This window comes from Natator depressus, chromosome 2 (genome assembly GCF_965152275.1).
Source record: "Natator depressus isolate rNatDep1 chromosome 2, rNatDep2.hap1, whole genome shotgun sequence".
In the NCBI taxonomy this organism is placed as follows: domain Eukaryota; kingdom Metazoa; phylum Chordata; order Testudines; family Cheloniidae; genus Natator; species Natator depressus.
Window position 1 is genome coordinate 175,337,186 of NC_134235.1, and position 15,247 is coordinate 175,352,432.

Sequence of the window (15,247 nt, forward strand, 5' to 3'; positions counted from 1 at the left end):
CTGCATTTTCAAATATATTGATTTTTATTACAACACAGAATACAAAGTGTACAGTGCTCACTTTATATTATTATTTCATTACAAATATTTGCACTGTAAAAAACAAAAGAAATAGTATTTTTCAGTTCACCTCATACAAGTACTGTAGTGCAATCTCTTTATCATGAAAGTGTAACTTACAAATGTAGATTTTTTTTTGTTACATAACTGCACTCAAAAACAAAACAATGTAAACCTTTAGCGCCTACAAGTCCACTCAGTCCTACTTCTTGTTCAGCCAATTGCTGAGAGAAACAAGTTTGTTTAAATTTACGGGAGATAATGCTCCCTGCTTTTTATTTACAATGTCACCAGAAAGTAAGAACAGGCATTCACATGGCACTTTTGTAGCCAGTGTTGCAAGGTATTTACGTGCCGGATATGCTAAACATTCGTATGCCCCTTCATGCTTCAGCCACCATTCCAGAGGACATGCTTCCATGCTGATGATGCTCATTGAAAAAATAATGTGTTAATTAAATTTGTGACTCAACTCCTTGGGGGAGAATTGTATGTCCCCTGCTCTGTTTTACCCACATTCTGCCATATATTTCATGTTATAGCAGTCTCGGATGATGACCCAGCACGTTTTTTTTTAAGAACAGTTTCACTGCAGATTTGACAAAACACAAAGAAGGTACCAATGTGAGATTTCTAAAAAATAGCTACAGCACTCCACCCAAGGTTTAAGAATCTGAAGTGCCTTCCAAAATCTGAGAGAGACGAGGTGTGGAGCATGCTTTCAGAAGTCTTAAAAGAGCAACACTCCGATAAGGAAACTACAGAACCCAAACCACCAAAAAAGAAAATCAACCTTCTGCTGGTGGCATCTGACTCAGATGTTGAAAATGAACATGCATTGGTCTGCGCTGCTTTGAATCGTTATCAAGTAGAACCCGTCATCCTCATGGATACACGTCCTCTGGAATGGTGGTGGAAGCATGAAGGGACATATGATTCTTTAGTGCATCTGGCATGTAAACATCTTGCGACGCCAGCTACAACAATGCCATGCAAACGCCTTTTCTCACTTTCAGGTGACATTGTAAACAAAAGCAGGCAGCATTATCTCCTGCAAATTGTAACCAAACTTGTTTGTCCTGAGTGATTGGCTGAACAAGAAGTAGGACTGAATGGACTTGTAGGCTCTAAAGTTTTACATTATTTTATTTTTGAATGCAGTTATTTTTTGTACATAATTCAACATTTGTATTTTCAACTTTTATGATAAAGAGATTGCACTACAGTACTTGTATTAGGTGAATTGAAAAATACTATTTCTTTTGTTTTTTACATTGCAAATATTTGTAATCAAAAATAAATATTAAGTGAGCACTTTAGACTTTGTATTCTGTATTGTAGTTGAAATCAATATATTTGAAAATGTAGAAAACATCGAAAAATATTTAAATAAATGGTTTAACAGCTTGATTAATCGTGATTAATTTTTTTAAATTGCACGATTAGTAGCAATCTTTTTTTAAATCACTTGACAGCTCTAGTTTAAAGTTAAGCACGTGCTTACATGCTTTGCTGAATCGTGGCCATAAAATGTATTGTAATCATTATATTGGGCTACAAAATTAAAATGTTAAATATAGTTAAACAACCAAACAAAAGTCTAATCAATCACTTAGTCATGGATGTGCCACCTTGACAGTTTGGTGTAGTTTATCACACAGGAAATGCAGCTTACCATTGGAATGATGGTAAATCATGGTGTCAAAGCTGCTGTAAAGAAACTTCTAATACATCCATGGGTAAATCATTGCTAATTAAAACATTTTAAAGAAAATAAACCATGTAACAATGTAAAGATCTTATGTCTCATTCTAGTACAAAATGCCTTGATTCTTAACATGAAAACTAGATTCTAGAATGAAGCAGATGAAATGTGAGAAGGCCTTAAAATTCCATGAGCCACAACCATACTGAGGCATGATGTGTCTCATGCAGGGGGATGTTTTGTGGCTCTCACTTGTATGAGAGTAAATGCTGCTGCTGCATTCATAAAGGAGTAGTTCCACTCCCTGTGCCTCATTCTATTTCCCAGCAGGTCGTCTATTTTGATGAAGTATTGGCAAAGGTCTAAATTTTGTTCACCACTGGGCTTCTCTGCATTAGCTTATGTGATTGTCCCAGCTTCTAAACATGTCCCTCTAGCAGGGCTAAAGCACTGCCCTGGACTTTTAACTATATTGCAGCCTGGTCTGCTGACTCGTTATATCTGTAATGTAGATGAGCTTTACTCATCTAGTAGTCCCATTAATGTATGGAAGGAAAGTCTTGGCTACACTGGAGAAATTCATACAGGTGTAACTGCATTGAGTTTGACATCAGTGCAAATCTCTAATGTAGATATGCTGCACCAGAGCAAAGAGGGGCCTATGCCAGTGTGGCTTACTCAGATAATTTACATATTTAAGTCACACCAGCGTAAGCCCCACCTTATATCAGCACAGTGTATCTACATGAGCTTGCATCGGTGTAAAATACATTGATACAGTTATCCTAGGGAACATTTTTCTAATTCCAATGAAGAACAGGATTTGTCTCTGTATGTCAGCTCTTAAGCACCAGAACCATTCACTATAAGAGGGATAGATATTTCTGGGACTTGTTTTCCTATTTCATTTTTAATGTACAATATATATATAATCTTAATGAGTAAATATTTGTGTAGTTGTCTAAAGTATTCCTTGCTGCAGTTTTCATTTAGGTAGCAGACTGATATGGAAAGATCCAATGGATCATGAGTTAAAAATCCTAGAGCCCAAAGTTTTGAAAAGAATGAGTCTCCTTGTGTCACACGCAGCCTCCCCTTCCTGTTTCTGTGAGTAGTTACTTCAGAGAAGCAAAAACTAATATTAAAAAAGGGTGAGTCATTTTTGCTGAACAAGTTGAGTTGCTATTTCAGAAAGTGCTGCTACCTCATTTTGTTGCCGACAGTCACTTGTACACGCCATTGTAGGAAAGGTGACACTATTAAACCTTGATCTGTTGCCCTGTGAGGTTTGTATAACAATTTTATGCTCTGAAGGAGAATCTATGTCCCTTTTGTCCTATTGACTGCCTTTATTTTATTTTCAAAACCTGTTTACCAACACTTTTGAGTAAAATATTGGATTGCACTCAAATTGCTGGCCCTAGAGCAATGGGGTGAGGGCTTGTCTACCCATGAAGTTATTCCTGTTCCTGAATAGCTCCTGAATCGCATCCACAAAGCAGATTATGCTAAACCAGAACAAGGAACTCTTAGCCCTGGTCTACTCTGGGGGGGGGGGGGGGGATCGATCTATGTTACTCAACTTCAGCTACGTGGATAACGTAGCTGAAGTTGCCATACGTAGATCGACTTACTGTGGTGCCTTCACTGCGGTGAGTCGACTGCTGCCTGCGCCTCTCGCAGTGGTGGAGTACAGGAGTCAACGGGAGAGCGCTCGGGGATTGATTTATCGCGTCTAGACTAGACACGATAAATCAACCCCCCAGCTGGATCAGTTGCTGCCTGCCGATCCAGAAGGTAGTGTAGACATACCTTTAGGCTAGATCTACATGAAAAAGTTTTGTTGTCCTGTGTTGCTATGTTGGTCAGGGTTGTCACCTAAGCGATAGCTACGCTGACAAAACCTCCAGCAGAGATCCAGCTGTGCCGACAGAGGAGGGCTTCTGTCGACATAACTGAATATCACTTGTACAAGTGGTTTAGCTATGCTGGTAGTACAACTCCTTTGCTTGGTGTAAGCTGTGTCTACGGCTATGGCTACACTTGCAGATGTAGAGCGCCGGGAGTTAAACCAGCCCGCGGAGACAGCAGAAGGGAAAGTGCTGCCATGTGTTCACACTGTCAGCTGCAAGCGCAGTGGCATGGCCACATTAGTAGCTCTTGCAATGCCACAGAGAGCAGTGCATTGTGGTAGCTATCCCAGTGTGCAAGTGGCTGCAGCGTGCTTTTCGAATATGGGGGAGGGGGGTGGAGTGTGACAGGGAGTGTGTTGTGTGTAGGTGGGGGGAGAAATCGTGTGTTTTGGGGGGCAGAGAGCGTGTCAGCATGCTGTCTTGAAAGTTCTGACAATGGCAGGCGGAAAGGGGAAACCCTGACATCAGCCCCTGCCCCTTGCGCATACGCGCGCACACATACACACCCACACACACACACCCCCACACACACGCCTGCCTTTGCAGCAGGAGCATTCCACAGTAATGGTTTGCTTTGTGTCCCGGAGCAGATAAGCCTGCCATCTGTCAGAAACGGAGCTTTGAAAGGGAATATCCGCATGCCTGCAGCCGAGTTCAAAACAATGACCAGAGTGGGCACTTGACTTCAAGGGATTATGGGACATTTCTGGAGGCCAGTCACAGCACAGTAATGCAACACGTTGTCCACACTGACACATTTCAGCCAGGGCGCAGCAAGCTCTATGCTTCTTGTGGAGGTGGATTACCAGAAGCGCTCCAGCTGCAGAGTCTAGGCTCTCTACGTGCCTTGCCAGTGTGGACACCTCAGGAGTTAGGGTGCCCAGGGCTGATTTAATGCACTCTGACTTGCAAGTGTAGCCAAGCTCTACATTAGGAGGCTCCACTGGTATAGCTATCGCAGCAACGCATTGGTAGTCTAGACAATGTCTTATTCCAGAATGAGTGTGTCTACACATTGAGTTATTCAGGAATAGCTATTGTGCTTTACATTCACTCTTCCTTAATCTACATTAACTTCCAAGTATAGACAAGCCCTCAGGCTATAATGGAGAGGTAAGACACAAGCCTAGCTGAGTTAACAAGTAATACTTTTTTCGAAGATGCAGGTGGGTTAACGTTGGTAGAGTAATGGCTAATCCTTTGTACTGAAAGCTTGAGAAGTTGGACCCAAAGTACTATTACACTGGTACTTGGTGGGCACAAAAATATGATTTGTGATAACTGCAGCATTGCTATTACGCAATTAGATATACTGTTATATTACATGAGTGGCCAAACTTACTGAACCTCCAAGCCGTATACAATAATCTTCAGAAGTTTGATTCCCGTGACATGCACAACCTGCCCCACGGAAGGGGCCTGCCAGAGTGCGGGGCTTCTGCCCCAATGCCCATCCATGGGGCTAAAGCCATTAAGCCCCTAGTCCCACCACTCCACTGCAGGTCAGAAGCTCCGAGCCTCAGTCTTGTAGGCAGAGAATGGGGTGTGTATGGGTGGCTCCAGGAGCTGCATTTTAACTGTAAAAGATCTGCATGCAGCTCATGAGCCACAGTTTGGCAACGCCTGTTACATTACCTAGAAAACGCGTGGCAACTGCCTCACACCTTGTTTAGTAGTTCTCACCTGCGCAATGTGGCAGTGTGAAGGGCTATCAGTCTCGTTTGGTAGCAGTTTATGTTCACTTTGAGAATGATTTACACAAGGTGCAAGGCAGCACAGAATCAGGCTCATGATTTGTGCAGATAAGACTGACACTTCCTGAGCTGCTCAGTACTCCCCTGTAAGCACAAGTACTTTATACAGGGCTTGAAATTAGCACCTTTCTTCCCTTGGCTTCTGAGTCATGGATTTGCTTCCCTCCCCTGGCCTCCTCTTGAGTTACAGCAGTTGTTGTCCCTGCAGCTTCCCTCCTTCCCAGGTGCCTTTGTGCTTCTATCCACCCCTTCTAGAATTGAAGTGAATTTCCCCCAGCCACTAAATTTGGTGAGCTGGTATCCTAGCCACTAGTGACAATTAACAGTTATTGTCCAATCCTGTCCATGTATCTTTTACTCTTACCACATATCATATGACTCTTGATACATCCCCACCCCGGAATTATAATCCTATCTTTGTGTCCACATGACAGCAAAAACACTTTGAGTCACAAGGCCTGGTCTATGCTAAACAGTTAGGTTGACTCATCTACATCGCTCGGGGCTGTGAAAAAAGTCACACCCGAGTGATGTAGTTAAGCCAACCTAACCCCCAATGTAGACAGCGCTATGGTGACCGAACAATTCTTCTGTCAATTTAGCTACCACCTCCCAGGGAGGTGGATTACTTACACCATTGGCAGAATCCCTCCTGTTGACGTAGGTGGCTGCAGCTGTGATGCTGTAGTGTATGAAGTGTAGGCAAGTCCTTAGTTTAAAGAGTCATCAAAAGATCTCAGTAGCTTTCCATCACAACATTATCATGCCTGGTGGGAATATGTTGTTCCAGTGTGTATGTATGTGAATATAGAGCTGCCTGGGGGTGGGGGTTGGGGTGAAGGGGGTTAGATTTCCAATTCCCATTAATTTTAATTTATTTTAATTGGAAATCCAAATTCCTTAGACAGCTTTAATAATCTCAGGCACATCATGTATACATGTGTGAAGAGTGATACATTGTAACTAATGTTTTTGCCCAGAGTTGTTTCTCTAATGTAGACATAATAGTAACATGAGTGTGTGGAGAAAAACGAGGGAAACATTCCTTTCATTTTCTTGCAGGGAAAACCAAATACCTCCAATTGTTTCGTCAGTTTCATAAGCATGAGAATGCAGTAAATTTTCAGGAAAGTGAAATGATTCACAGATTTTGGTCTGATATGCACACAAAAAAAACTCTCAGATAATATTGTTTTGAAGAGATGAGTGACTGACTTTTTCAGTAAGGGACCTATAGATGCATCACATGCTGGGACTTAGGTGGCGAAGATCAAAGTTCAGAATGGATACCAGCCAGTATTGCATCAGCAGAGTGGTTTAATTTTGTTGATCTCAGTCTTCATTAAAATCTCAGTGTTAGCAGGATAGGAGATTACATTTACCTTTGTCTTTGATCGTTAAACAAAATGTGTGTCATCCTTATTGTGGTGGCATATGCTAACAGCATCTTCATCAGGAATTAACACCAGATTGTTAAATCATTTTGCAAAGGCTGAAAGGGTCTGGTGTTTATGGGTTGGTTGTGCCTCATGAGATGTAAAATGAAGGATCTTGGTACAAATGTGTATAGAAAAAGATCCTTCTTCCTACTGATTCAATATCAATGAAACACTGGTGGGATGAGATTTTGAATTAGATGGCATATGCTATTTATTTTCTTGGATTACTGATATGGACAAACCTGGATTTCCATGAAGTTTCTTGCAACCATTATACTATCTGCCTCTCTTAATGGTATGAGTGTGTATGTCTATGTGAAAGTATTAGTATAAAGTAACAAAACGAAGTTTATATTTTGCTTGGGAGTTTGTTAATTCCACCTACAAAGGTTAACCATTTTTTGTAAACTAAAAAAAAATAAAGTGAATCTTGATCCAGGCCTTAATACACTGCTCAAATCTTAACTTGCCAATTAATTATTCTTGGGATGGCTTTAATTGCTTGGCTGTGCTATTTCTGATGTTCCTCTGTTAAGCTTACCCGTGGCTGTTCGATATTTCAATAATATTATGCTCCTACTGATGTATGTTTATGTGGACATGGATTTTATTTTTAATTTCTACTTGCTTAGCCCCAACATCATAGCTCATTTTGCTCTCTCCGCTAATTATTTGAAGTGCTATAGTGACACCTGGTGGGTCAAGATGAGAATTTTGTAGTTAACAAGTGTTAGCTTTAACTTACAAAGTATCAGAGGAATGCAGACTCATTACATGAAGCACAGTTTATTTTTCATTTTGGAGGCCAAATCTTGTTCCTTCCACCGCTCACGCAGGTGCAGCTGGCACTGGATTCGGCAGAACTAGTATGGTTTTGTGATCATGCAGGATTCTTAGAGCCTATGTTGGAATGATGCTCCCTCCATTTGTGCCACACAGCAGTGGTTTCTCTCTCTTCTGTGGGTCCTTGCAATCCAGCAGACAGGTTTTTTGGAGGTAGGGGCTGGTAGATTCCACCTACCACTGGGGATATTGCAACTGTAAGGCTGAATTCTTTCCTTTAACCCCAGCAGGTCTCTCCTGTACACACAACTTGGCTACTCAAGCTTAGAGGGTTTCCCTCTTAGGGTATGTGAGAACTACAGCTGGGAGGCATGCTTCCCAGCTCAGGTAGACAGACTTGCACTAGCTCAGCTTGAGCTAGCATGCTAAAAATAGCAATGTAGATGTTGCAGTACAGACGGTGGCTTGGGGTAGCCACCTGAGCTTGGACTCAGGAAAGCTAACCCAAATTAACTAAAGGTGTGAATTTAAAGTGGATTAGTTAAATCATATTAAACCCCTGTGCAGACACTCATTCAGAATTAGGGTGTCATTAAATTGGTTTAGTTTTAAGCTAAATGAAGCTATTATGCTTAATATGAATTTTGCTTGCTTTTTTTAACTCAGAGATGTCAAATCTGATCTGTGATTTAGTGGAGGACTTCTTGGAGCTCTTGGAGATGTGTGTTACAAGAGCTCACACCTTAATTGGAGAGGCAGGTGTACTGAATCTTTAACAATGGTATCTTTCTCCCAAGTACCATTTAGGCATTGGCATTAAGTGTTACCAAAAGCAAGCAAACAAACCAAAACAAACCAAACAAAACCCCAAAGACTTTAAACAGAGTGACCTAAAAATCCCTTCTCAATTGTTCATCTTCCACTTTTTTGTGATGTTTAAATTTCACTAGCTCTCCAACTGCTATAGAGTCTCCCAGGGTAGGTAAGATGTGGATTTCTGCAATAAAAAGGAATCAGAAAATTGCCTATATGTTTTTTTCTGTGTCAAAAATCTACCAGAATTTATTTATACAACAAAAAGAAGCAACAGAAGGATACAATCTTCTTTTATATTTTCTTATGACAAAGGCCTTTACATTTAATGTAGCCTAGATTTACTAATCACTTATAGTAGATTGCTGTAGCGATGCCAGCATAACCTTCTAGTCTAAACACAGCCTATACTGATGGAAGGGGTTTTCCATCAGTGTAAGAACACCACCTACCCCGAGCAGCAGTAGCTAGGTTGATGGAAGAATGTGTCTACACTGGGTGTCAAGTCAGCATAATTACATTGGGCACTGCTGACCGACTCAGCTATGTCAACCTAAATTTTGAGTGTAGACCAGGCCTTGGGAATGTAAGGGATTCCAAAATCCTTCCCTTCACAGATGATTACCTGAACTCTGCATTGGTTTCCACCTTTAAATAGTATTTACAATATTGCTTGTTCACAAAACTAAAAAGTTGTAAGATATTTTTTTAATTTTACAATGTCACTGCAATAGGATGGAGCCACTTATGTTTAGACCAATGGAGCTATGCTCTTCCTCTAATTGTGTAGGTGAAGTCCCCCAGCTCTGAAAAAGCACTTAATATTTAACAGGACAAAAAGTTGTCCAAAGCAAGTGCATCTAAGAGATGCAAGATGGACCTAAAAACTAGTATCCTTCAAATATTTCAACCAAAGGCTGTAATAAAGATAGAAGTTTTATATTTTTGGATAAGTTAAAATACCACATAATGCTAGATTAACAAGGAAGTCCCCAATTTTTCCAGTAAACAATGAGTGCTAGTTGCAACAGTGATCCTTCCTATAGACTTTGTCTCATTCCTCTGTATCGGGTTAATCCTCCCTTTTGAGCAGATGTTAACCAATTTGTCTTTGTTGGTGCAGGATTTGTAAAACAAAACAAATATACCAGTAAGGATTATGAATCAAAGTTTCCTTAACTGCCACCAGGACATTGGGCTCATTTCTGAATGGTGCTGACCATGTTGGCCTGATCCAGCAAAGTACTTAGGTATGTGCTTAACTTTTAGGGCTTGAGAAGTCACACTGAAGTCAATGGGAGTGCTCTTGTGCTTTAAGTTAATCACATGCTTCAGTATGTTGCTGGATCAGTGGCAGAGTGCTCAGTACCTTGAAGGATCATGTCACCTCATGTAGGACCTAGTTCTGTCACTACCACTCATGCTGAGTAGTCCCTTACTCTCTGAATGGCCCCTCTGAAACCAATAGGGCTGCTGATGCACCAAGGCCTTGACTGCACACAAGTTAACGGGCTTAACTTAAATTATTTAAATTGAAAGTTAAATGGGACAAAATTCTGTGTAGATACTCTTATTTTAGTCTGAGTCTGGTATTTGGGTTAAGTTTAACCCTGTTCCTAATTGACTTACACTGAATTGATATAAATTAGATTGATATTAATGCAGTTTACAAATGTCCACACAGCCTTTTGCTCTGGTTTCATTAAATCTGTTTTAAATTGCATCTTCAGTTAAATTGGTGCAACTTTTCAGTGGACAACTCTTGAGGTGCTACTCAGCAGGAGTAAGGGTGGTAGAATTTTGCCTATAAGCAACTTAAATAGTGACTTCCTTCTGTAAATAGATTTTAAACATTAATTATTGGAAAAGTTGTTGCACAACACAGGTAGTCTCTCTCTAAATACTTCCTCTATTTATCTCCTGTGAAGAGAAGGAATTAACAATTCACTAACTTTCTGTGAACACACCTGACACATTGGTATAAAAGCAAGATGACATTCAAATGGGAGTGTCCACTTCATTTGCTAAAGGAGGACTCAGCTTGATTTCCTCCCTCAGCTCTAAAAATGTGAACTAAAAGAGAGGTTTAACCTGCACTGGGTGATTTTCTTGGGCTTTGCATGAAGTTTTCTCACAAATGCGAGTTGGTCTCTTCCAGGAGATAGTCTTTGATGCCAATGCTAACGTGTTTTGGAGTATCTTTGTTGCACGGCCTCTTTTGCTCTGCTTCTGCCTCTTAACAGGTCTCTGGCTTTGTTGTCTTGCCCTTCTAAGAGCTTCCTGCCACTGTTCCCTTTATCATTGCCCTGCTGTATTACTGGTAACTGTTGTTATGACTCCTGTCTCTTCCAGCTTTGGAGATATGTTGTCCTTTACACTGACTGCATTTGTTGAACTGATGGATCATGGGATTGTATCATGGGATACATTCTCTGTGGCATTCATTAAAAAGGTAAATTTCTACCCTGCAGTATATGTTCTTAATGTCAGTTTGTGTGTCTAGGTTTTAAGCATTTGGAGAGAAATGTTCTTATTCAGGTAGGTAGTAATTAACTCAGCAAAATATGTATCTGAAAGTGGCGGGGGGGGGGGGGAAATGAGGGCTGTTTCAGACTAAATTTTTTGTTGTTGTGAAGCCTGAATCTACTTCTACTGAAATCTCACTGTTGTTGACTTCAGTGGAACAGGATCAAGTCTGTGGTGCCTTTCTTAAGCCTTACACACATGACAAAATTCTATTGGTTTAGAAACTGACTTTAGTTAAATTGGTCCCTTATGTGGACACTCACTCTGGCTTAATTGTACCTTATATCAACTTAGTGTAAGCTAAAGCTAAAGTTTAAACTTAAGCCAGGGCCTGACCTTGGCTTGAACCAAGAGCAATGACAGAATGTTTCCTTTTTTGTTTGGTTGTATTGTACACTGAAATGAAGGGACTCTGAAGAACGCTTTGTAACTGGAAAGCTTGGCTTTTTCTCCAACAGCATTTATACAATAAAAGATATTACCTCATCCACCTTATCTCTCTAAAGTGAGTTAAAAGTAGTTTTGGGACCTACACCTGCTCTTGTGTCACACTGCTAATTTCTCTTGTTTTATAATCAAATTTTCTTGTTTTAAATGGTTTTTCTCTCCCCACACAAACTGGAAAACCTGCTGATATAATAGAAACAGTGACACTGATTATACAAAAGTACTGCTAAATGCACAAATTAAACAAACTGAAAAAAGAGTGTTTTTCCCCTCTAATCTTTTTCATTTATAGTAATTGTATGTGTTACTTAAAATAGTAACACCTTAAAAAAACCAGAGAGTAGAGCTGTTTTTATTAAGATGACATTGTCTCATGAAAAAGACACTACTGGGACAAACTTGATGCAAAATAATCTTATAAGTCTAAAAATGAATAGTAATATTTTCACAAAATAATAACTGTAGCAATAATATTAAAATATCTCATGGAAACTTTTCTTTCTTTCTTAAAGACATTTTCCTGCAGTGTCTGCAATCTAAATTTGGTTAGAAAATGACTATTGCTGAAGTGAAACTGACCAATTTAGTTCCACTGTCCAAGCTGAAAGAATCAAAAATGGGAAATAAGCAGAACAGTGAAAAGAGAACTAGATTTTAAAAAATCAATTTTCATAATCAAAGCTGTTATTTGTGAGCAGTCAAGACATTTGATTTTTAAAAATATGGGCTCCAACATCTGCTCTTTTGCACTCATGTAACTTCATTAAAGTCAGTTGGCTTACATGGTTAACCCAAAACAGAATTTCTGTCACTCATCACCTGATAGGACACTCCACCCCTGCTCAGAAGTGACACTATTTAAATGTCTGGGATGTAGATATTTACAGACAGATTTCCAAACTGATCAAAACAGTTATTGAATATGTCTTACTACATACCTTTTTCTGTTTTTAAAAATATCTTACAGGTTTGGTAGTTTTATTTTACATTTTTCTACTATGGAGAATAGAATGCAACTGTTTTGTAACAGACTTCTATAAGACATGATCAAGTACAGCATGGCTGTGTGTTCAGAAGAGCTCACTAACAAATGAGTACAAAGCCCACAAATGCTTCCTTGTCAACCAAATAAAATTAATATCTTATCCAACCTCTTCCTTTGCCCTGCAGGATGCAAAGTAATTACAGGAAAAGCTAGCAAGTGCATTGCCTGATATTGGTATGTCTGCCGTGAGTTCTGGGCCCAACATTCCTAATCAGTAAATGCCCTTGGGCAACCTATTAAAAATGAGTTCCTTCCTAGTGAGGCACCTAACTCAGCCATCCTGGGAAGGAGAAGGAAGAAAAGAGTGAACAGAGAAGGAATCAATAGAAAGAATAAGGAAGAATGGCAGAAGGGAGAAAATAAAAAGAAGGAGAAAGGCAGAGATGCAGGAAAGGTGCATAGTTATGCCCCAACCGTGCAATGTATTATGTGTATGTGGACCTCTGCACTCACGTGGAGCCCCATGACCTTCAGTGCATGCCAGGGATCAGGGCTAGGGCCTTCCTTCTCTGTCATGGGCATCCGTTGCTCCACTACCCCCAGCCAGACCCTTTGAAGTTGCTGGTGGGCTTGTGTGACCACTGACAGTGCGGATATGGGGGCTGAAGAGCTACTGCTAAGCTAGGGGGCATGTCAGCCCTGCCCCTGTGAAAAGCTTTTCTCTGCTAGATGGAGGCAAAGCTGGAAGGGGAAAATTAAAGTGAAAAAACATCTAACTGCAAAGGCAGAAGCCTCAAGAGAACTTAGAGGAACCTCTGCATTGTCTTAGTCGTGTCTAATGAACAACAAGTGGCATGATGCTAAATGCAGCGCAAGTTCCAACATCCGAATGCATATGGTTGCATTGAAATAGATGTCATTCAAACTGGTATTAAAACAAGAATTCAAATCTTCTGAAAAATGTTTTCAAAGAAATGAATTTCAGTGGGAGGGGAAAATGTCTTTCTCTTATATTTCTGATGTGTAAATTTTTATACCAAGATAAAAAATAGCCTATGTAATATAATTTTTCACCCATCTTTTATACTTTGCATATGGCTTTCTTCCAGTACTGGGTGTCAGCAACAGTCGTTTCCCTCCTGCCTGCTATCTTCTCTCATACTACTGACACTGTAGTTCTTTTAGGCTGAGGTTTTCAAAGCCACCTAAAGGATTTGGATCTACAGTTCTCATGATGACCAATGGTATTTGTGTGTCAAAATCCTCTTGGCATCTTGGAAAAAATCTCAGCCTACTCAAGACATTTTAAGCAACTTTTAAGCTACAAGTATCATGCCTGTTTCATAACTCTTTGTAATGTGGATGCCCTTGATTCTGTTGAATTGTTTACTCTCCTTTTCTAAAATTTGCTGCATGGGAAGGGGATGGCACCAGGAAAAATAGCCGTCTTTTTTTACGACATACCGTTTGTTGTTCGCTAGTCAAATGAAATAATAATAGTCCTTTATTTGAAAATAAGGTAATCACTTGAAAAACTTATTCTGCAGGAGGACTGGCATGTGAACCACACCATATCAGCTCCTTCGCCACCTATACTGACATCAAAATGTTCCAGGCAGTAACTAATGAACAGATTGCTGTTTAAAGGACCTGATGCTTTTTGCCTTCGGTCACAGTTCTGTTGCAAAGTTGCAATCAGTTTTTCCCCCCTCTATTTGGTGATGGGACGAAAGCACAGATTTCCTGTGTCCCCTTAAGCAAGACATTTAGGACCTGATTCAGCAAGGCACTTCAACACCCCGGTGGGGCTACTCAAATGCTTAAAGTTATGCATGTTTTTAAATGCTTTGATTAACTGGGACTTCAATCTCCATGCCTCAGTTTCCCTTAATTCACCCATGAGCTAGGCAGAGCTGCGAAACCTTTTATGGAAAATGTAAAACCAGTTGAATTTTGTGTGTGTGTGCGTGCGTGCGTGCGTGTGTCTGGAGTTTCCATGAACATTCACTGCTTTGTACAAAATGTTTCATTTCAGCAAAATTTTTGATGACGGCAGTATATTACTGGTCTGTAAGGGTGCATCTTACACTGCACCCTTCTTTGGGCGGCATGTAGTACACCTACGCGCTTAGTGCGCCAAGCATGGGTATAAACAGCCGTGTAGATGGTGAAGCATGGCTTAAGCAAGTTGAGTAAAGATACGCATGAAGGGTGTGAGTATGCACTCGAGTACATGCCCACACAGTTCTCTGTTCCCCCAAGCAGTGCCTTCCCATGTACACTGCTCTTTTTAGTGTCCTGCTACTAGAACCCTTCCTCTGCCCCAGGGAAAAACTCCAGCAACCTTTCCCAGCTGTCTCTCCCCTGACAGAGCTTTTCCTCACTGCAGTGAAAGGCTCTGGGAGTTGGGAGCTACTGAAGCCTTTCTCTACTGCTAGAGCCTTTCGCTGACACCTGCCGCTGCACAGCACAGTGTACTTTTCACTGCCAGTGGTGTGTAATGTAGATGCAGTCTCTGTGTGCAAGCCATTTTGTTATACTCTGGCTGCACATTTGCAACAATGAAAAAAGGTTCCGGCTGGGGAGCAGATGAGTAGATTTGGTTAAGGCATTGTCTACAATGGGATTTCAGCCACCAGTGCAGCTGCACCAGTGAAAAGCCCTAATATAGATGTGATTTACACCAGTGAAGCATGATTTCCATTGGCACATTTTATCCAGTTTGAAACCGTGCATGGTAAGCTGGACCTGTGAAAATCGTAATATACCAGTGTAAATCATATCTACACTAGGGGTTTGCACTGATGCAGCTGCACTGATGG

General features: G+C 40.6%; 1 protein-coding gene across 4 annotated transcripts in view; it reads left to right on the plus strand.

Moving 5' to 3' along the window:
- The window catches only part of ELMO1 (engulfment and cell motility 1), a 418,423-nt gene that overhangs the window by 143,070 nt on the left and 260,106 nt on the right, over nucleotides 1-15,247 (plus strand). For all 4 annotated transcript variants that reach the window (XM_074945335.1, XM_074945337.1, XM_074945338.1 and 1 more), the window contains one exon: nucleotides 10,820-10,919. In XM_074945335.1, coding sequence (XP_074801436.1) covers nucleotides 10,820-10,919 — 100 coding nt within the window. The remainder of the gene's footprint in view (nucleotides 1-10,819; nucleotides 10,920-15,247) is intronic.